Below are 19,363 nucleotides of genomic sequence, written 5' to 3' on the forward strand. Positions count from 1 at the left end.
TTTTTTTCCCTGATGTGTTCTTGTGATTAGTCTAAAGTTATGGATTTGGGGGAAAATACTACAGAGGGGATGGGAGTGGGAGTGTGGCCTTGTCATTGCATCAGGTCAGGAAGCATGATGTCAGCATGACTTCTTATTTCTCATACATCTTTGTCAGTTGATTCAGGGGGTGTCTGCCAGATTTCTCCACTATTTTTTCCTTTTCTATACTTTGTGACAAGCATCTTTAGGCCCAGCTTATGCTTATGGGGATTTTAAAAAGCAGAAGAAAGTCACTGAAGGGATTTAAGCAGAGAATAATGTTTTGAATGTCTGTTTTGGAAGGAATAGGAGATACAGGGGGCATTTTTCAGTGGGACTGGACATAAACTGCTGGACGTTGAGTGACCAGCAGTCTCATTCAGCTGGAGTTGGTTCTTATGGGACATGAAATATGAGAGAAGGTGGAGTCAAGGATGGCCATGAGGTTAGCTGGACAGGTGGGTGGCCTGGGGCTTTCACTGAGTCTAAACCAAGGCTGTGCGTCCCCAAGGAGGTTGTATGCCTCCCCTGCCCCCGCGCCCCCTCCCCCACCACTCCCCCCAGAGAAGTCACTTTCTGTTTCTTGGTCTTATCTTGACTTGGATCCGGTCCCTGATTGTTCCTGGGGCCGGGAAGTGTCTTATCAACACACATTAGAAGAAGTTTGGGGTCGGGAAGATCCCCTGAAGGAGGAAATGGCAACCCACTCCAATATCTTTGCCTGGAGAATTCCATGGACAGAGGAACCTAGCGGGCTACAATCCATGGGGTCGCAAAGAGTCGGACACGACTGAAGCGATTTAGCACGCACGCACGCACGGGATTACCCAGGAAGGTTAGAATCCCAAGCAAAGAGAGAGGGGATAGCGGTCGAGGAACTGAAGAAAGCTGGAGGAAAATGTCTTCCTTAAATCCTTTTTCTCCTCTCTCCATTTAAGGACCCAAGGATGAGCCTTTGACTCAGTGATTTCAAACAAGTAATTTTATTCCGCTTTTCGTGTTCCGCCAACCGGCCTCGCCCTCGGCCTCCCCTGTTTCGTGTTCCTTTCTGAGGCGTGTCGGGCGAAGAGGGTGGACTGCTATCTCTCGGCCCTCACCTGCGCCGGCGGGACCCCCGCCCAGGTTTCTTTTCTCCTCGGCGCCGACGGGCGGGGGCGGGAGGGGCGGTAGGAGTTGGGGCCGGAGGCACAGGCCCGGGCGCCGGGCGGGCCCCGCTTCCCTGCGAGGGCTTGTAGACCAAGTGGAAGATGAAAGCGTTGCAGTACCTGAGGGGGCGTGGCTCCATCAGGGGCGGGGCCAAGAGGCTGGGATACCCCCAAGGGTCGGGGCTTCTAAATTCTGCCTTCCCGGGGGGTGGGGCTAGGCTTAGGGCTCCGCGGGCCAGCCAGGGTGTGTGTAATCAGGGCTATATTTTGGTGGGTAGAGGACCAGGGGTTGGAGAGATTTTGTGAGCTGGTTCTAAAGAGGGGTGTGTGGGCGTTGTCGAGACCCTCCAGTGGGGGTCGTGAGGAGTGAGGGCGGAGGAAGCAGGGGGTAGGGCTGGGCCAGGAGGGCCCCAGGACCATAGAGACGAGGGTTGAGGTGGGCTTTTCAGGATGAGCAGCCAGAGAGTACGAAGGCCTTACCAGGGCATGCAATTGTCTGCCGCTCTGAGGCGAAAGGGGGAGCGGAAAGGGTTGGGCTGCGGAGGGCTGGTCCCCCCTCCTGTGGCCACCGCCATGGTCTGATCGTCCATCACACAGCCATACTCGCTGCTCTCGGTGAAGAAGGCCGGCACTCGGAGGGACTGGGGTGGGAGCGGGGCCTCAGACACTCACAGAAAGGCTCCCACCCCCATATACCTCCCGGGGACCCAGAGGACTGGGATGGGGAGAGGCACGAGGCAGACACAGGGTCCAGGAGGACCCGTGGGTGCACCCTACGTCTGTGGAGCAGATGATGGGGAAGAAGACACTTTTAGAAAATAAGGGACCAGGCGGCAGGTGAGAGAAGGTCTCGTTTGCCCCATCCCCCACCTGTAACCGGGGCAGCGAGCTCAGCCAAGTGTCCTTTAGTCCAAAGCCAGAGTTAAATCCTGCGGAGAGAAGGAGAGCAGGGAGAAGCTAGCTTCCATGGCCTCCTCCCACCTTCTCCACGCTCCCGCCCCCGGCTCTTACCGATGACCAAGTCAGGCTTGGGCCCCTGGAGCAGGTGGTAGGGCCTTGCAGACACCTTGATCTGCAGGTCTCTGCGGACCCCTTTCTCTTTAGTCCCAGAGCTGAGCCGTGCTGATACGCCGGAACAAGGGCGGACAGATACTTCAGGGCCATCCTGGAGAGTCAAAAGTGGGAGAGAGGCCAGTGGAAGTGATGGTGCTGGAAAATGTGTCAGGTAAGACAGGGGAGAGAAGGCAGGGACCAGAAGGGCACAGCCCAACCAGGATGACAGCAGAGGGACCAAGTCTGGAGATTGGGGTGAGGGGCAGGGGGAGGCGGGACTCAACCCTCACCCTCTGGAGGGTAAAGTGCTGCTGGTCACTTTCCAGGGGCAGGCCATCACCCACAAACTGCAGCTCCAGGGCCACATGGGGGAGTAAGACCAAGAGTTCCTGAAGGGCAAAGAGGACGAATCTGGGTTCCACCCCGTGTCCACCTCCACACCCACATGCCCACTCTTCAGGCCTGGAGGGGCTTACCCAAAACACCATGACAAGGTCAAACTCCTTCCCAGCCTCCACCACGTGGATTTTCAGTGACTGTTTGTTCTGGATGTTGAGCTCAGGGACTGGTGATAAGCTAGACACTTAAAAATATGGCCTCCTCCTCCCCTCCCTCCTGTCCCCTACCAGCCACCTGGCCCCTCTGCTCCACGCAGTCCTCCCCCCTGCCCTGGCTCTCCTTACAGGACTGGGGCACCAGGTGGGTGATGACGTAGTACACAGTCAGCGGGTAGGTGAGGAGCACGGCCATGGGGGAGTCCAAGCTGAGGCCCCGCCACGTGTAGTAATCCTGCCATGAGCCTGGGGAGAGTAGGCTACTGGGAACCTGACCTCAGGCCCCCTCCAGCCTAACAGCCTCCTTTCTCAGCCACCCAAGACCTCTGGCCCTCCAGATCGCATCCCCACCGCTAGCTCCCTCAGGGCCCCTCCGGCTCACCAAAGAGGCCCCTGGGTGAATCTGGGGGCACTGGAGGCATCAGGGCGGGCCCATCCCCCTGGAAAGGCTGGTAAGGATCTCCTGTGAGGATGAAAGACGATGAGCCTGGTGTCAGGGAGATCCCCACCTGGCTGCTTCCTTCTTCCAAAGGAGCTGTGTTCCCTGAGAGGATCTGGAGCTGCATCAGGGGGCTGGGGAACTGCCTAGGGATGGGGCTTCTGGAGAGGGTGGGCAGGGGTGACTTTTCTGAGGGTTGGGAAAGGGCAGGCAGTGCCCTGGTGCTGGGGGCAGGGGGGATCTGGTGTGTATGTGGAGGGGTTATCTAGGATCTGGACAACTTTTTGGTCTCCCCTCCTGCCCCCTAGTCTGAGGGACTCATGCCTGGAGAGCAGCCCCACGCACCATGGAGAAGAAGGCTGAGGGAGGGTGTGCTGCCTCTTGGGTGCCTGGGGGCACCAGGGCCTGGAATCAGCATGCTGAGCTGGGTCCAGTAGCCACGAGTGAGGCCGCGGGAGGCCAGGAAGGCCTCCTTGTTAAAGGTTTCACTGGTCACCTCTGGAGAAGAATGAGGGGAGGGGTTGAGGGTCCGGTGGCCAGGATTCCGGACTTGGGCTCACCACAGCCTCTCCCCAGGACCCTGGGCCCGAGTCTGCTTCCAGTCAGGCAGAGAACTAACATTCCTGAGTGGACAGCAGAGTCCACAGAAGCCATATAACAATTCCGGGTTTTAACATTTGCTTATCTGCCTGTTTTACTGGTGAGGAAAAACTCTAAGAAGTAAAGTGATTTGTTTCAGGTTGCCAGCTTGTGAAGCTGAGAAGCAAGTATTTGTATCTCTACCTGAATCCCCTAAGTTCTCTCAGGGACCTGCGCACTCAGTCCTCAGCTCCAGAGAGGCTATCCAGCCCCAGGAGTCTAGCTCCCAGCCCCAAATACTCAGCTCTCAGCTGTTACTCCAGGGATCAAGACTCTGAAATAACAGGCACTTAACCTTCAAGCCCAGGACCCTGTTCCAAAGACCTGGGTCCACTTCCCCCATCCATTCTGACCTCCTTGTGATACCTGCGGTGTAGGTAAAAGGCAGGGTTGCCAGTTCTCCAGCCCTCTCCATGAAGGCTGCAAGCCTTGGGCACCAAAATCGGTGGCTTACGTCATCTGGGCATCGCTTCCAGTCCACACGGAGACAAGCCTCTCCACAGTACAAGACAGCACCGCACTGGGGGCTGGGGTTATAGGAGGTAGTGGGGTACTCCGTGTTAGTGTATGTAGGTCCCCTGTCTGCTGTCCATCTGTCCTGCAGCTGCCCATATGTCACTCAGTCTGTTTGTACTCTCTTTGCCTATCACAGCATGGTATTTTTTCATCTTCTTGTTTCTCTGTTCCTTATTCTCTCTCTGTTTGCCTGCCCTTCCTCCCCCTCACTCTGTCTTTGCAGGTTGCTCACCAGGGTGTCAGTTTCACTTCAAAGCTGTGCCTATGACAAACATGGCAGGTTCGAGCCCGGAGGGAGGCAAAGGTGAAGCCTGGCCGGGGACCCCACGTCCGCATCGGGGTCTTGGCTAACTTCACTCCCAGCCTTGGGACTAGATTCTCCAGCTCCCTGAATGAGGGTGGAGACGGCATCAGGTTGGGGGTGGGGCTCAGGAGCCCAGGCCCCCAGGCTTCCCCACCCTCTACCAGCTTTCTGTACCGATGCAGCTGGGCATCTCCCACAGTAAGCTGTCGGGGCTTTCGGGGGTCTCCGGAGCCCATGGGGCAGACCATGCTGTGGCAGAGGAGAGCATAGGCTCGAGGAGCCAGGTTCTCAGCCCCTGAGCCCCTGCCTGTGCTCCCCTGGGCTCCTTCCATCAGCAGGTCAATGCCCAGGATGGTGCCATGTTCATCCGTCACCAGTAGGAGGCAGGAAAGGTGCAAGGGGGCAGCATCTGCAGAAGACAGGAAAAGCCAGGGGTGGAGGGGGAAGATTGTCAGGGGCAGGGTACCAAATCAGATACTCCTGGGGTAGGAGAGGGGACTAGGTAGGAGGGCAGGCCTCATTGGAAGAGGACAGTGGCTCCACAGAACGAGCATTTGCCACCGGGCAGAAATGTGGGGGTGTGCTGTGGGAACTTAACATTTTTCTTGAGGTGTTAACTCCCGACTTCTGGGATTTTTTTTTCTTTTAATGTTTAAAGTTGGTGAGACTTAAAAAAAAAAAATGTGGATCAATGAAAACATCTTTTCAGGCCGGAGTGGCCTGAGGACCACTCATGTGTGACTCCTAACTGTGTTCTGAGGGGGCAGAGGAGAGCTTCAGAAGGGGGGTCTGCTGGGCAGGGGGCACGGCAGGGTCATCCTGGGTTCTTACCACTTCTCCGTCCCTTCCTCCTCTCAGGCCCCGGTTCGTCTTCTGCCCTGTCCTCTTGGCCATCCTCGCCACCTCCAGCCTCCTGCTCGGCCTCCTCTGGCTCCCCTGGAGGGGTGGCTTCCTGGGGAGACTCCCTGCTGCTAGGGGCCAGCTCCCCATTCTCCTCTGTTTCTACCTTTTTGGTGCCTGCACCCTCCTCCTCTCCATTCTCTTCTTCTTCCTCTTCCTCCTCCTCCTCCTCTCCTTCCTCCCCTTCCTCCAGACTGACAAAGCTGACATAGGGACTTAGGTCTCGCAGGTGGAGTGGGGGCTCATCTCCCAGCAGCCGGGCAGCTCCCAGGCCTGGTCCAGGGCCTGGCTCTGCCCCTTGCCCCAGGCTGATGCCCACACTGCGGTTGGGCAGGACGTGGAGCACCCAGAGGGCCGGGTCCTGGGGCAACCTTCTGATCTGAGCCTCCAGCTGCCGCCAGCGACCCTCAGGGCTGGTCCCTACAGCCCCGCGCTCTGCCACGAACTTGCGGAACCAGCCAAAGAGGAGGGCAGCAAAATCAAGGAATTCATCCCGGTATCCAGACACAAACTCCATGTCTTCAGGGACACAGGGCCTGGGTCAGACTGAGCAGAGGAAGGGATGTGTGGTGAGGGAGAGGCACCCGGGATGGTGTGGGTTGGAGGGGTCCCTTAGGGTGGTATCTATGGATGGATGTTGGGAGCCAGAAAAGAGTTTTCGGGGCTGAGGATGCAAGTTCAGGATGAGAACGGGGCCAGACTTGAAAGTGGGTGATTAGGGTTATAAGTGAGTAGTCAGGAGGGAGACAGTATTTGGGGCTCCAAATCTGAGGTTCAAACCCTCAAAGGTAGGGGCTGAATTGAATTGAGGATCGAAGTGGGAGAGAGTTAATCCTATGGGGAAGAGTTTTGGACTCGTCTGTGGGGTGTGGGAGGAGCATCAGAGGCAGGGCATCCCTTCGCCTTGGACCGGGTTAGGGTTGGTGATGAACCCCAGTACACCTAGCCCCCGCCCCGGCCGCTCCACTGCTCCGGTACCTGCAGCCGCCACCACTTTTCGAAGGTAAATACCTCGGGGTGCGGTGTGACGTCAGGCTGCCCGAGCCCACAGGCGGCTGCTCGGGTGGCCACGCCCCAAAGTCTTGCGCAGCGCGGAGGCGCCCGGGTCAGTGTCTGCGCCGCGGGGCGCGCGGACTGGTGCTGCCAGTCACTCCGGCCACGTGAGAGGACCCGGGTCAAAACGTGAAAGCCTCTCTAAGGAGCAGGTCACAGGGACGGACCTGCGGCGGGCGGGGCAGTGCTGCCGTCCAGCCGCGCCTAGCCGTGCACCCTGGGCTTCCTTTCGCTTTCTCTCGCCTTCTTCCATCATTCCTGGCTACCCCTTCGACGAGGCTCTGGGCTGGGTGCGGGGGTGCTGGCGGAGGAACTCCACCTCCCGGCGTTTCCCCGCCGCCCCCAGGCCGGCGATCACGCGGTTGCGACGGTACTGACCCCACTGTCGATTTGAGACGGTGAGGACGCCGGGAGGGACGCGCTGCCCCCTCGCGACCTGCCTCGGCCGGCCGGGCCCCGGCGCCGACGACCGCCGTGTCCCGCGGAATCACAGGCGAAGCGGGAGAAGGAAGCGAAAGCCACTGAGAAACCGGCTGGTCGTCCGGCTCCGGAGAACGTCGGGGAGTCAGACAGAACGCGGCGGGCAGAGATGCTGCTGGGCCGGGCATCCCGGTTCCTCTTGGTCCTACTATTTGTAACTTGTCTCACTTCTCCAGGTTCGTTAAGGGCCCGGATCCCCGAATCCGGGGAAGGAAATGGGAGGGAGGCACTAGCGCCGCGGGGTTGAGTTGAGTAAATGGGGAGCCAGGGTCCCCAAGGCAGCCGGGGCTGGGGGAGGGCCAGCTGCCTGGGGTTGGAGATGGGCTGGGGAACACCTGGGTCCAGGTGTGATTATGGACATATTTGGGGAGAGTGAAGCGTGGGTTGAGCCGGGGTCGGGGCTCAGATCCTGGGGTTTAGGGGAGACGCTGTAGCGAGGCTGTGGGTTGAAGTCTTAGTAGCAGCTGCATGAGTCCCTTGAACCGGGGGCCTGTGCGAACCACTTCGGTCCCGCTCAGGAAATGGTAACGAAGGCAGCATGGTTGGACGTTGTCTCTGCGATCTTAGAGTCTCTTCCCATTCCCCCCGAAACGCGCAACTCATGGGAAATCTCCGAAAATACCTGAAGGCATATCAGCGCTGTATTTCCTACGTCAGGTAATCTCACCACCCACCCATGCGAGGGCTGCGCCGGTACATCCCCCCTCCCCGCCCCCGCTCTTCAGGATCCTCTGGTCAAACTCGATCTCCTGGGAGGGCGTCTAGCCCCCGCCCCACTCCTCCAGGTCACGTTCGCCCTTATTCGTTGCACCTTCAGTTTCCCTTTTCCCCTGTCCCACCTACCTGGAATTTCCCAGTGCCAGCAGAAACTGCTGAAGCTGGGGAGTGACCTCACTTCTGGAACCAGGAAAGAGCTGAGAATAGCGGGGGTGGGGCAGCGAGTGGGGACACATCTGAGACCAGGTCGTTCCTCAGGTTCCAGCTACCCTACAAAAATGTATGTGGAGGCAGCACTGACCGCTGGGTTCAGGAACTGATGCGCTGCTTTGATAGTGGAGGTGAGAGCTTTCCCCTCTTCCCCAGGCCCTGTCCTCAGGGCTCCGTGGGTCCACCTTACACCCTTCTTTGCCTCAACCCTTTCCTCTTCAGTATACTTTGACTTAAGTTCCTGTTGACCATAAACGCTTCACCACCACTTTCATGATTTTTGCCAATGCATCCTATCACTGTGCATTTACTTAATGTTGTTCTTGAAATCAAGGCACTATTTTTATGTTCCAGTATTTTATGGTGGAGGCTTCCCCAGTGGCTCAGAGGTAAAGAATCTACCTGCCATTGCAGGAGATAGTGGGTTCTATCCTTGGGTTGGAAAGATCCCCTGGAGAAGGAGATGGCACTCTTGACTGGGAAATCCCATGGACAGAGGAGCCTTATGGGCTACAGTCCATGGACCTGCAAAAGAGTCAGACATGACTTGATGACTAAACAATAAGAACAATTTTATTATGGAAATTTGAAGACATGTACAAAAATTGAAAGATTTGTCCAGTGAATATCCATATAACCACCACCTAATTCTAAGATTGATTTTTATATTTGATGTATTTTATATATGTCCATAATAAAGCAAATTTATTTTATATTTTATAATATCGAGTTTAAGGCATTTTAACTATATTTGCTTTATTGCCCACCCATCTGTCTATGCATCCCTCTATCCCTCATCGATCTGCCTAATATCTTTTTGGTGCACTTCCAAGTAAGTGCAGGCTTGATTATACTTTATTCCCAGACATTTCACCATGTATATTATTAAGGATTGAGTTCTGTATTTTATTGTTCCTTTGAGGTAAAATTTTAAAACAATGAAATGAATAAATAAGTGTATACAGCCACTTTTGAAAAACTTAATGGCAACTTGTCCTAAACAGGAGCACCTGTGAAGTCACAAATTTGACATGCTGGTTGTATTTTACTCCTAAAATAATTACACAACCATTAAAACACCAAGTGTTCTTCCAGGTCCCAGCACCTATCTGATTTCATTTACTCTTCCTGGCTACTCTGGCCTTTGTTACTAAAATTATCCCTAAGTTACAGCTAAAAGAAATGAAGCCCAGAGAGGTTAGGAGACAAGGGGCAAGGTCACAGATACTTTGTAGCAGAGTCTGGGTTCTAACCGGGGTCTCCTGACTTTCCAGGGCATGATCGCCCCAGGGGTTCCATGTTGTAGTTGCTCACTTCCATCTCCCCATATTTTCCCTCTACCCTCCTTTCCTGGCCTTCTGCTGTTCCCTTGATGTTCTCCTTGACCCGCTACCCTGCCCTCTTATCTAGTTCTTCACCTTGTCCCCTTGTAGCCCTGATTTCTCACTTCTTGCTTCTTCAGAATGTGGACATGCTCAAGCTAGGGTGGTGGCCAGCCACGGGGATGCACCTCTTCGCAGCACCCAGCTTCCTGAGCCCACAGAAGCGGCACCTTCAGACACAGTCACCACTTCCAGGACGTACCTGCCATCCACCCTGCAGCGTACCCAGCAACCCACCCCTCTGGAAGGAGCACTGTCCTTGGACAGCAAGCTCATCCCCACCCATGAAACTACCACTTACACTTCGGGCCACAGTCTGGGGGCAGACCCTGAGGCCAGGGAGAACCAGAAGCAGCTGAAAGAAAAAGTGGGTCCTGCAGCTGGGACATCAGCCTTCGTGCCCGTGCTGTCCCTCTTGGCCATCATTTTCTTCCTCACTGGAGTCCTACTCTATGTGGTGTGCAAGCGGAGGAGGAAGCAGTCCCTGAAGCATCCTCCAGGTAAACTGGGCTTCTGAACCCCTCCTCCAGGGACCCAGAGCCTCCCTGGCAGGGATTCTGCCAGCAGTAGCTCTCAGGCAGACCCAGAGACAGATACAGACGACGCCTGCATCATGGACCACAGGCGATGAGTGAAGAGTCAGCCCGACTACAGTGTGGGGAGGGAGGGACACCATCACAGGCCCGGGGACCAGCCCTTGAAGCCAGGCAGTGCTTGGAGCAACATCAAGATGGCAGCTAGAGCAGACTAGTGGGAGATGAAGCTGTGGAGGAAAGTGGGAGCCATTCATTCAATTCACAGATCTTTACTGTTGAGCACCTGCTGTATACCTGGTCTATAGCTAATGTTTTGGACTCTGATTCCCCAGTTTAAGCTGTCACCCCTTGCCCGATACCCTGCCCAACTTCCCTTGATCTCAGAGCTCATCTGTTAATTTCTTTATCTTTTCCAGATCCTGAAGCTTCGTTATACTTATACACCTGCAGCAGACGAACCAGTACACAGAATGGAATCTTCTGAGGGTAGATTATGATTTATTCAGCATCAATTAATATACTAGAACAATTTCTGGCACATGGCAGACACTCTTTACTTATTGGTCAGTGTTTTTAATTCACAACTAACCAGCCACTGACCTCCCTTAGACCTTTCCTCTGTTCTTTTGGATTTCTTCTATACCATGATATAAAATTGCTGTTTATTTTATGTCTTGTATACATTCCATATTTTTTAACTACTAAAACTTATTTTTATAATTTTTGGCTCTTCTTTCCGCAGACATGGGTCTTATTCCCTTGCCCCCTAATCATGCCTGATTCTTGGCTTCAGCTTCTCTGCTGATGGCCAGCTGGCATCTTCCCCCTCAACATCTCCTCCCAACCCCCACCAGCCTCCATGTCCCATGACCCGTATATCTTGCTCTTGTCACTTCACACCACCCCAGTGTTCCTCCCTAGCTTCCACCCTCTCCTGCTTCCTGCCCTGACCCCACAGTAAAGGCCTGGGCTTTTCCACCCTCCCTCCTCAGCAGCTGCCATGCAGCCTGGTTTTACTTCCTCTACCCCTTACATCACCATATACACCTCAATGAGAGTCTGAGCTCCTTGTTTTAGTGTTATTATTTTTATTAGCAAAACCCTTAGTTTTGTCTTTTTCAGTGAACCAAAAATGTGTCTTCCTTGGTCCAAGTCTGCGGGAAGCCTGGGGCAGGGACATGAGGAAGTGGGTTGGGTGTCTGAGTCTCCATCGCCTGTCTGAGCTTGTCCGTACTCAGTGAAGCGCATGGCAGGAGCAACGTGCTGGAGCATCCAGGGCACAGTGCATGGGCTTGGTCTCTAAGTGTCTTCCTTCCCACCTTCTGCACCCTCGTCCTCACGGCCTCCGACCAGTACGGCAGGTACAGGGCAGCCCATGCTCTCCAGGTTCTGTCCTGGGGTGTATGTGGAGCTCTCCCTCCAAGCTGTTCACCGGCTTGGCCTAGTTCTCCAGCATCTGCTCACAGGTTCGGGCCACCTCACTGAGTTTGAGGCGAGCATAGTCCACCCGCTTCAGGGCCATTTGACAGTCCTTCCTCGAAGAATAGCTGGAGCCCTCGTGGGGCTGCCCTGTGGCCACCTACAGGACATTCAGACTGATCAGTGAAGCACCCCTTCCCTCAGCCATCTCCCCAACAAGTCATCAGGTCTTTTGCCTCATTTCTTCCCTGAGTTTGAATTTGCTATGCCAGATGATTAGCTGGATTACCTAGGGCACATCACTGTACTTCTATTAACCTCCTCTGTAAAGTGGGGATGACTGTAACTACTTCCTAGAGTTGTTATGGGCTTCCCTGATGGCTCACATGGTAAAGAGTCTGCCTGCAATGCAGGAGACCCGGCTGCAATCCCGACTCGGGGTCGGGAAGATCCCCTGGAGAATGGAATGGCTACCACTCCAGTATTCTTGCCTGGGAAATTCCATGGACAGAGGAGCCTGGCGGGCTACAGTCCACAGGGTCACAAGGAGTCGGACACAACTGAGAGACTAACAGTTTCACTTTTCAGAGTTGTTATAGGATTAGATAATGCAGAATGTCTAGCACACTGTACAAGTTTAGTACATGGTGCTTCCTGTTGTAATAACCTCAGAACCCTTTCAGTCCTGTTCCTTTTCTCATGAAGTAGCCATCTGGGGCGCTATACACTTGAGGTCAGGTCAAATGTCTAAGGGCAAATCCTATAGCTTTCGTATTGTTTAGATGCCCTCTCCCAGGACTTTTCCATCCACTGGCTCATGTGATGCAACTCAGTGACACAAGAAACCTGTCCTGGAAGGGAGGGATGCTGCCAGGATCGACGGGCCTGCTGGGTAGGGCTGGTCTTGCTTGGCTTCGGGGACCAAAGCTCTGCCTGGTACTCTTGAAGAATAAGGCTAAGGCAGAGAGCTGGGGTGGGAGCGTAGCACGTCCCGTCAAACACACCTGAGTGAGATAGCGGATCTGAGCCGACAGCTCCGCCTCCACGTGCTGCACCGACGCGGTGAAGGCCGCTGCCTGTCGGTCTAAGAGCCTCTCGTTGGTTTTTTCCTTGGACAGTTCCAAGATCACGGTACCTGCCAGAGTGGAGAGCAGGCGGGGCTATCCGGAGACTGCCAGTATAGCCCCGCCCCAGGGCCAGCCCCATCCACCCCTACACCCAGTTAGGATCCCTTCCAACCCCATTTGGTCCGCCCATGTGCAAGCGGTCACGCTTGCACTCGCGCTCGTTACCCATCTCGTCGTCTTATCCCGAACCTGCGTTCTGAAGAATGGCTCCAATTTCTCTTTCGATGTCTTCTAGGGCGCGTAGTCGCTCGTTCGCCAGGCTGTAGGTAGCCATCGTTACCCTGGGGTTTTCTTTTGAGAAATACTATAGAAAAGCGCCCGGAAGTGACTGTCGGTTTGCGCCTGCGCAGAGGGCGCACCTTAGCCAACACTACAGTTCCCAGGATGCTCAGCGTGGTCTTTCCCTTCTCGTTTCACCTGGTGAACTACAACTACCAGGGTCTCCTGCGCATGCCCTGCTGCGCGACCCCACCGCGTGACCACCTGTGGTAAGACGGGAGTATCGGAAAATCTCCAGCCTAAGGCCATTCAGACCTGTCTACCTTCACAACACTGTTGTGGTCTGTTTAATTTCTTCTACAAGAATTTCTTGAGCGTCTGCGGGTGCTAGGTGATGATGGTAGGACCTCTGGGGTATTACAGACTGGACAGCCATGGACCCTCTGTCTGCCTATCCCACTCCGCCACCTATCGGGGCCCGGGGAAAGCGACTTGGTGAGTGTGACATTTCGCCGTAGCGCTTTCCTCTGACCCGGAGCTCCGCTAAAACACGGACTGTCAATATATTCTGAGGCGCTTGCTCCTGTCAGCCGTTTCCCTCTCTGATTGCTTATTATGTGGTTGGCTCTGGGGATACAAGGGTGAGTGAGGTGGACTCTGACGTGAGAGTGGATAGGTGCTTTATTAGGGATACGCCCAGGGTGTATTTCTACGAACAGAGAAAGGATTCTAGGAGGAAATGTTGCTTGAACTGCAATTTGGGGCTTAGCCAGGTGGCTGAGAGGTTGGAGTGGAGAAGGGAAAGGCACAGCGAGCGCGTAGTGCTGTGAAGGGCCGACACATTGGAAGTCCAGTAAGTTTGACTGGAGTGAACGCAGCCTGGTTGGTGGCTAGGTGTGACTGGGGAGATCGGAGTGGGGAGCCAGAGCAGAAAATGGCTTGCAAGCTAAGGAATTTGAACTTTATTTTGAAGGCATAATAAAGGAAAGATCTTTCCTTTCAGGAAAGATCAATCTTGACAGTTTAGGGAAGGTTGAGAATGAAGCCGGTTTGCCCAGAGTTAGCAAGCGAGTGGAGGCTTTTAGTTAAATTTGAGGGATCTAGCATTTAACTTTACTTTTTTTCTCAATCCTATACAATAAGGGGATTTAAGAAAGGGGTCAAGGAAAGAGAGGAGTTATTAATAATAGCAAAACTTTAAATAGAAACTGGAAAAACAGAAAGTCATATGGTTAACTAAACCAGCAGTGAACAAAGCTTAGAAGCAACTTGATTTACCCCTAAATCAATGGCATTACAGTGCAGCTGGGCTGTCAGTCAGCTCAGTCGCTCAGTCCTGTCGAATTCTTCTACCCCATCGACTCCAGCGTGCCAGGCCTCTCTGTCCATCACCAACTCCTGGAGTTTTCTCAGACTCATGTCCATTTAGTCAGTGATGCCATCCATCCATCTATCCATCTCATCGTCTGTCATCCCCTTCTTCTTCTGCCTTCAATCTTTCCCAGAGTCAGGGTCTTTTCCAATGAGTCAGTTCTTCACATCAGGTGGCCAAAGTATTGGAGTTTCAGCTTCAGCATCAGTCCTTCCAATGAATATACAGTATTGATTTCCTTTAGGATGGACTGATTGGATCTCCTTGCTGTCCAAGGAACTCTCAAGAGTCTTCTCTGACACCACAGTTTAAAAGCATCAGTTCTGCACTCAGCTTTCTTTATAGTCCAACTCTCACATCCATACATGATTACTGGAAAAACCATAGCTTTGACTAGACAGACCTTTGTTGGCAAAGTAATGTCTCTGCTTTTTAATAAGCTGTCTAGTTTGGTCATACCTTTTCTTCCAAGGAGCAAGTGTCTTTTAATTTTATGGCTGCAGTCATCATCTGCAGTGGTTTTGGAGCCCCCTAAAATAAAGTCTGCAACCATATCCACTGTTTCCCCATCTATTTGCCATGGAGTGATGGGACCAGATGCCATTATCTTAGTTTTCTGAATGTTGAGTTGTTTTTGGTTTTTTTTTTTTTTTTGAATGTTGAGTTTTAAGCCAACTTTTTCACTCTCCTCTTTCACTTTTATCAAGAGGCTCTTTAGTTCTTCTTTGCTTTCTGCCATAAGGGTGGTGTCATCTGCATATCTGAGGTTATTTATATTTCTCCCAGCAATCTTGATTCCAGCTTGTGTTTCACCCAGTCCAGCATTTCTCATGATGTACTCTGCATATAAATTAAATAAGCAGGGTGACAATATACAGCCTTGACGTACTCCTTTCCCAATTTGGAACCAGTTTGTTGTTCCAGGACCAGTTCTAACTCTTGTTTCTTGACCTGCATACAGATTTTTCAGGAGGCAGATAAGGTGGTCTGATATTCCCATCTCTTTAAGAATTTTCCACAGTTCGTTGTGATCCACAATAAACTTTGGCTTTGGCATAGTCAATAAAGCAGAAATAGATGTTTTTCTGGAACTCTCTTGCTTTTTTGGTGATCCAATGGATGTTGGCAATTGGATCTCTGGTTCCTCTGCCTTTTCTAAATCCAGCTTGGACATCTGGAAGTTCACGGTTCACATATTGTTGGAGACTGGCTTGGAGAATTTTGAACATTACTTTGCCAGCATGTGAGATGAGTGCAATTGTGTGGTAGTTTGAGCATTCTTTGGCATCGCCTTTCTTTGGGATTGGAATGAAAACTGACCTTTTCCAGTCCTGTAGCTACTGCTGAGGTTTCCAAATTTGCTGGCATATTGAGTGCAGCACTTTCACAGCATCATCTTTTAGGATTTGAAATAGCTCAACTAGAATTCCATCACCTCCACTAGCTTTGTTCATAGTGATGCTTCCTAAAGCCTACTTGACTTCGAATTCTAGGATGTCCGGCTCTAGGTGAGTGATGACACCGTCGTGGTTATCTGGGTCATGAAGATTTTTTTGTATCGTTCTTCTGTGTATTCTTGCCACCTGTTCTTAATATCTTCTGCTTCTGTTAGGTCCATACTGTTTCTGTCCTTTATTGTGCCCATCTTTGCATGAAATGTTCCCTTGACATCTCTTATTCTCTTGAAGAGATCTCTAGTTTTCCCCATTCTATTGTATTTCTTTGCCTTGATCACTGAGGAAGGCTTTCTTATCTCTCCTTGCTATTCTTTGGAACTCTGCATTCAAATGGGTATATCTTTCCTTTTCTCCTTTGCCTTTCTCCTCTCTTCTTGTCATAGGTGTTTGTAAGGCCTCCTAAGACAACCATTTTGCCTTTTTTTTTCTTGGGGATGGTCTTGATTCTTGCTTCTTGCACAATGTCACAAACCTCCATCCATAGTTCTTCAGGCACTCTATCAGATCTAATCCCTTGAATCTACTCAACACTTCCACTGTATAGCCATAAGGGATTTAGGCCATACCTGAATGGTCTAGTGGTTTTCCCTACTTTCTTCAATTTAAGTCTGAATTTGTCAATAAGGAGTTCATGATCTGAGCCACAGTCAGCTCCCGGTCTTGTTTCTGCCAACTGTATAGCAGTAATGTCCATGTGTAGAGTCTTCCCTTGTGTTGTTGGAAGAGGGTGTTTGCTATGACCAGTGCGTTCTCTTGGCAAAAGTCTGTTAGCCTCTGCCCTGCTTCATTCTGTACTCTAAGGCCAAATTTGCCCTTTACTCCAGGTCTCTCTTGACTTCCTACTTTTGCATTCCAGTCCCCTATAATGAAAAGACATCTTTTTGGGTGTTAGTTCTAGAAGGTCTTGTAGGTCTTCGTAGAACTGTTCAGCTTCTTCAGCATTATTGGTCGGGGCATAGACTTCGATTACTGTGATATTGAATGGTTTGCCTTGGAAACAAACAGAGATCATTCTGTCGTTTTTGAGATTGCATCCAAGTACTGCATTTCGGACTCTTTTGTTGACTATGATGGCTACTCTATTTCTTCTAAGGGATTCTTGCCTACAGTAGTAGATATAATGGTCTGAGTTAAAATTTCACCCATTCCAGTCCATTTTAGGTGGAATGTAGGTAGTACTAAAATTAGGAGGATTATTTGAAGTAATTAGACCCCACCCCCCACCCCCGTCTCCTCCTTTACTTCATGTGTCTCAGTAACTACTCACCCCCAACTCATCAGATTGCTGGAGGTTTCTTTGTTAGTGATGGAAAACAGAGTCTTTCCCATGGAGGGCACCTGGATGTGATTGTATTGAAGACAGAGATTGAGTGAGTTATTTACTGAGTGGTGGTTTCTAGAACTCTGACAACGAGGCTTATACCTTCCAGGTCAGAGACTAGAAGACTCTTACCTGGGGAATTTGACTATTCAGAGAAAAGACCTAAGGTTATTAACGTCAGGGGTTCTCCAACAGAGCAGTTAGCCGGATCACCCAACAATGAAACCCATAGTTGGTAAGTCCCAACTGTATCCTCAGATCTTCTAGTCATCTTCTTAGCATGTCCCCCTGAAAGATGAGCAGACAGGGACTTCCCTGGTGGTCCAGTGGTGAAGAATCACCCTTCTGGTGCTGAGGACGTGGGTTCAATCCCTGATCGGGAACTAAGAGCCCACGTGCCATGGGGCAACCAAGCCTGTGTGCTGCAACTCCTGAGCCCATGAGCTGTGGGGCTCTGTGCTGCAGTGAAATGCCCGTGCACCATGACGAAATATCCCATATGCCCAACTCAGTAAGGCCCGGTGCAGCCAGATAAATATTAAAACAAGAATATGTAGTTTTTTTTTTTTAAGAAAGATGAAAGATCTAAAACAAAGGATTTCCAGACGTTTGGTGAAACTTTCTAACCTGAAAGGCAGAGACCAAAATATACTGGAAAACAAATAAACAAACACCTTAGACAGCAAAGAGTAAAACTTGAGGAAAAAAACATGGAAAAAAACATTGATGCTATTAGGTAAGAGACTGGGGCTTCCCACATGTGGTAAAGAATCTGCCTGCCAATTCTGGAGATTTAAGAAACTCAGGTTCCATCTCCTGGAGGAGGGCATGGCAACCCAGTCCAGTATTCTTGCCTGGAGAATCCCATGGACAGATGAGCCTGGCAGGCTACAGTCCATAGGGTCACAAAGAGTCGGACACGCCTGAAGCAACTTAGCACGCAGACATTATAATAGAGGATTGAATGGAAGAAAACACAGTTTAAAATAAAACCATGAGGGAAGGAATACATTGAGCAAAAGGTTGAAGAGCAAGTGAGAAAATTAAAGAATCAGTCCAGGGGCTTAAATTCTGTAAGAGAACAAGGTAAAAGGGAGGAACAGACGTGTGTTTCCAGATGAAAAGGGCTCATTAAGTGGCTAGCATCAAGGCACATCATAAAATGTCAGATCACTAGTCTCAGAAAAGGAAGTCTTGCAAAAGCTTCCAGAGAAAAAACAGATCAACAATCAGAATGGCACTGAGCCTCTGAATAGTAACACTCTGTACCAGCGGAGCAGTGCCTTCAACATTTTGGGGGAACGTGGTTTCCAGCCTGCAGTTCTCTACTGAGGCTGTGCTTCGGGGAGGCTAAAAACACAGTGGCTCAGCCAAACAGAATTTAATTTTTTCTCAGAAAACAGTTCATTGTGAGTAGTTCAGTATTTTCCACAAATCAGAGACCAAGGCTAGCAGTGCAGCTCTGCCATCCTTTAGGCTCTCATGCTCAAAAGTATGGTCTTCATGGAACTTCCCTGGTGGTCCAGTGGCTAAGTAGTCCTTACTCCCAATTTAGGGGGCCAGGGTTCGATCCCTGGTCAGGGAACTAGATCCCACATGCCTCAACTGAGAGTTCATATGCCACAACTAAAGAGCCCACCTGCTGCAACTAAGATATGGCATAGTCAAATAAACATATTAATTAAAAAATCTATTTTTTCAGGCCATAGGATTGGCATTACCTAGATGCTTGTTAGAAAAGCAGACTCTCAGGCTTCGCCAAGACCCACTGCATCAGTATCTGTGCTTGAAGATCCCCAGATGCTCTCTGTGTACAGTAACCATGGAGAGACACTGCCCTGGGGCATTGCTGTCTGCAGTGTCGTAACTGGATTGCTGCCATCCATGGATCGCAGCTGGCAGGAAAGCAGAAGAGAAAGTATGGAGGAGGCACACCTGTCTCCGAGGTCTGGCTAGGGAGTGGCCCATGTAATTTTTACTCACATTCTTTTGAAGAAAACTCAGTCATGTGGTCTCACATCAGCTCCAGGGTTTGGAGAAATCCACTCCTTACTTAAGTGGTTGACTATCAATATTTTTCTAGCACCATGGGAGAATAGATTAGATTTTGGGGAATATCTAGGCTGTCACAACAGCTCAACTATGAATAACAAAGACAGAATAAGGACATTTTGATATGTACAGGGTCTCAAGTGTCTCCCAAGTATGCTTCTCAGGAGGTGACTAGAGTTAGACCCAAGTTAGACGGCTCTTGGAGAGATTTTTTTTTTTCAAGGAGATAGAGGAGATCATATCTGTTTTTTTTTTTCTAATGAATTGAGAGGGTACATAGATTTTTTGGAGGAGAATATAGTGCAGAATTAATGATAAATTCAGAGAATAAGCAACTTTTAAAAATGACAGTTGTTCAGGGAAAACAGTTGTGCAATAGAGAAGGGTAATCACAATATACCACATAGTGCAGCTCCAGATAACATTTGCAATAAATCCTGAATGTTG

At 51.2% G+C, this 19,363-nt stretch overlaps 3 protein-coding genes across 3 annotated transcripts; 1 reads left to right on the forward strand and 2 right to left on the reverse strand.

Moving 5' to 3' along the window:
- Positions 1-1,015: 1,015 nt before the first annotated feature.
- ZMYND15 (zinc finger MYND-type containing 15) lies at positions 1,016-6,635 on the reverse strand. Its single transcript, XM_061143260.1, has 14 exons — positions 6,550-6,635; positions 5,503-6,117; positions 4,846-5,080; positions 4,600-4,755; positions 4,218-4,378; positions 3,558-3,710; positions 3,156-3,236; positions 2,903-3,019; positions 2,696-2,784; positions 2,510-2,608; positions 2,178-2,331; positions 2,037-2,095; positions 1,647-1,807; positions 1,016-1,286 (listed from the first exon to the last, which is right to left on the reverse strand). Exons 2-14 carry the CDS (start codon positions 6,086-6,088, stop codon positions 1,115-1,117), a joined length of 2,223 nt encoding a protein of 740 aa, XP_060999243.1. The 5' UTR covers positions 6,089-6,117; positions 6,550-6,635; the 3' UTR covers positions 1,016-1,114.
- A 120-nt stretch (positions 6,636-6,755) lies between these two features.
- Positions 6,756-10,619, forward strand: CXCL16 (C-X-C motif chemokine ligand 16). The gene is made up of 5 exons (XM_061143261.1): positions 6,756-7,280; positions 7,623-7,761; positions 8,080-8,162; positions 9,494-9,913; positions 10,366-10,619. Exons 1-5 carry the CDS (start codon positions 7,214-7,216, stop codon positions 10,431-10,433), a joined length of 777 nt encoding a protein of 258 aa, XP_060999244.1. The 5' UTR covers positions 6,756-7,213; the 3' UTR covers positions 10,434-10,619.
- A 376-nt stretch (positions 10,620-10,995) lies between these two features.
- MED11 (mediator complex subunit 11) lies at positions 10,996-12,858 on the reverse strand. The gene is made up of 3 exons (XM_061143262.1): positions 12,685-12,858; positions 12,373-12,503; positions 10,996-11,528 (listed from the first exon to the last, which is right to left on the reverse strand). The coding sequence occupies exons 1-3, from the start codon at positions 12,767-12,769 to the stop codon at positions 11,391-11,393; spliced, it is 354 nt and encodes a 117-aa protein (XP_060999245.1). The 5' UTR covers positions 12,770-12,858; the 3' UTR covers positions 10,996-11,390.
- Positions 12,859-19,363: the final 6,505 nt, after the last annotated feature.

The sequence above is a fragment of the Dama dama genome, chromosome 5 (assembly GCF_033118175.1).
Source record: "Dama dama isolate Ldn47 chromosome 5, ASM3311817v1, whole genome shotgun sequence".
Taxonomy (NCBI): Eukaryota; Metazoa; Chordata; class Mammalia; order Artiodactyla; family Cervidae; genus Dama; species Dama dama.

Bases quoted from the DNA above. Each gene is read 5' to 3' on its own strand.
- MED11 (XM_061143262.1), bottom strand. From the start codon at position 12,769: ATGGCTACCTACAGCCTGGCGAACGAGCGACTACGCGCCCTAGAAGAC. The intron at 12,504-12,684 runs GTTCGGGATAAG...CCACTCTGGCAG, and splicing joins AGCCATTCTTCAGAACGCAG to GTACCGTGATCTTGGAACTG. The intron at 11,529-12,372 runs GTGTGTTTGACG...AATGTCCTGTAG, and splicing joins AGATCCGCTATCTCACTCAG to GTGGCCACAGGGCAGCCCCA.
- ZMYND15 (XM_061143260.1), bottom strand. From the start codon at position 6,088: ATGGAGTTTGTGTCTGGATACCGGGATGAATTCCTTGATTTTGCTGCC. The intron at 5,081-5,502 runs GTAAGAACCCAG...TGTCTTCTGCAG, and splicing joins GAGGAAGGGACGGAGAAGTG to ATGCTGCCCCCTTGCACCTT. The intron at 1,287-1,646 runs GTAAGGCCTTCG...ACGCCCCCTCAG, and splicing joins GCAGACAATTGCATGCCCTG to GTACTGCAACGCTTTCATCT.
- CXCL16 (XM_061143261.1), top strand. From the start codon at position 7,214: ATGCTGCTGGGCCGGGCATCCCGGTTCCTCTTGGTCCTACTATTTGTA. The intron at 7,281-7,622 runs GTTCGTTAAGGG...GGTCCCGCTCAG, and splicing joins AACTTGTCTCACTTCTCCAG to GAAATGGTAACGAAGGCAGC. The intron at 8,163-9,493 runs GTGAGAGCTTTC...TTGCTTCTTCAG, and splicing joins GCGCTGCTTTGATAGTGGAG to AATGTGGACATGCTCAAGCT.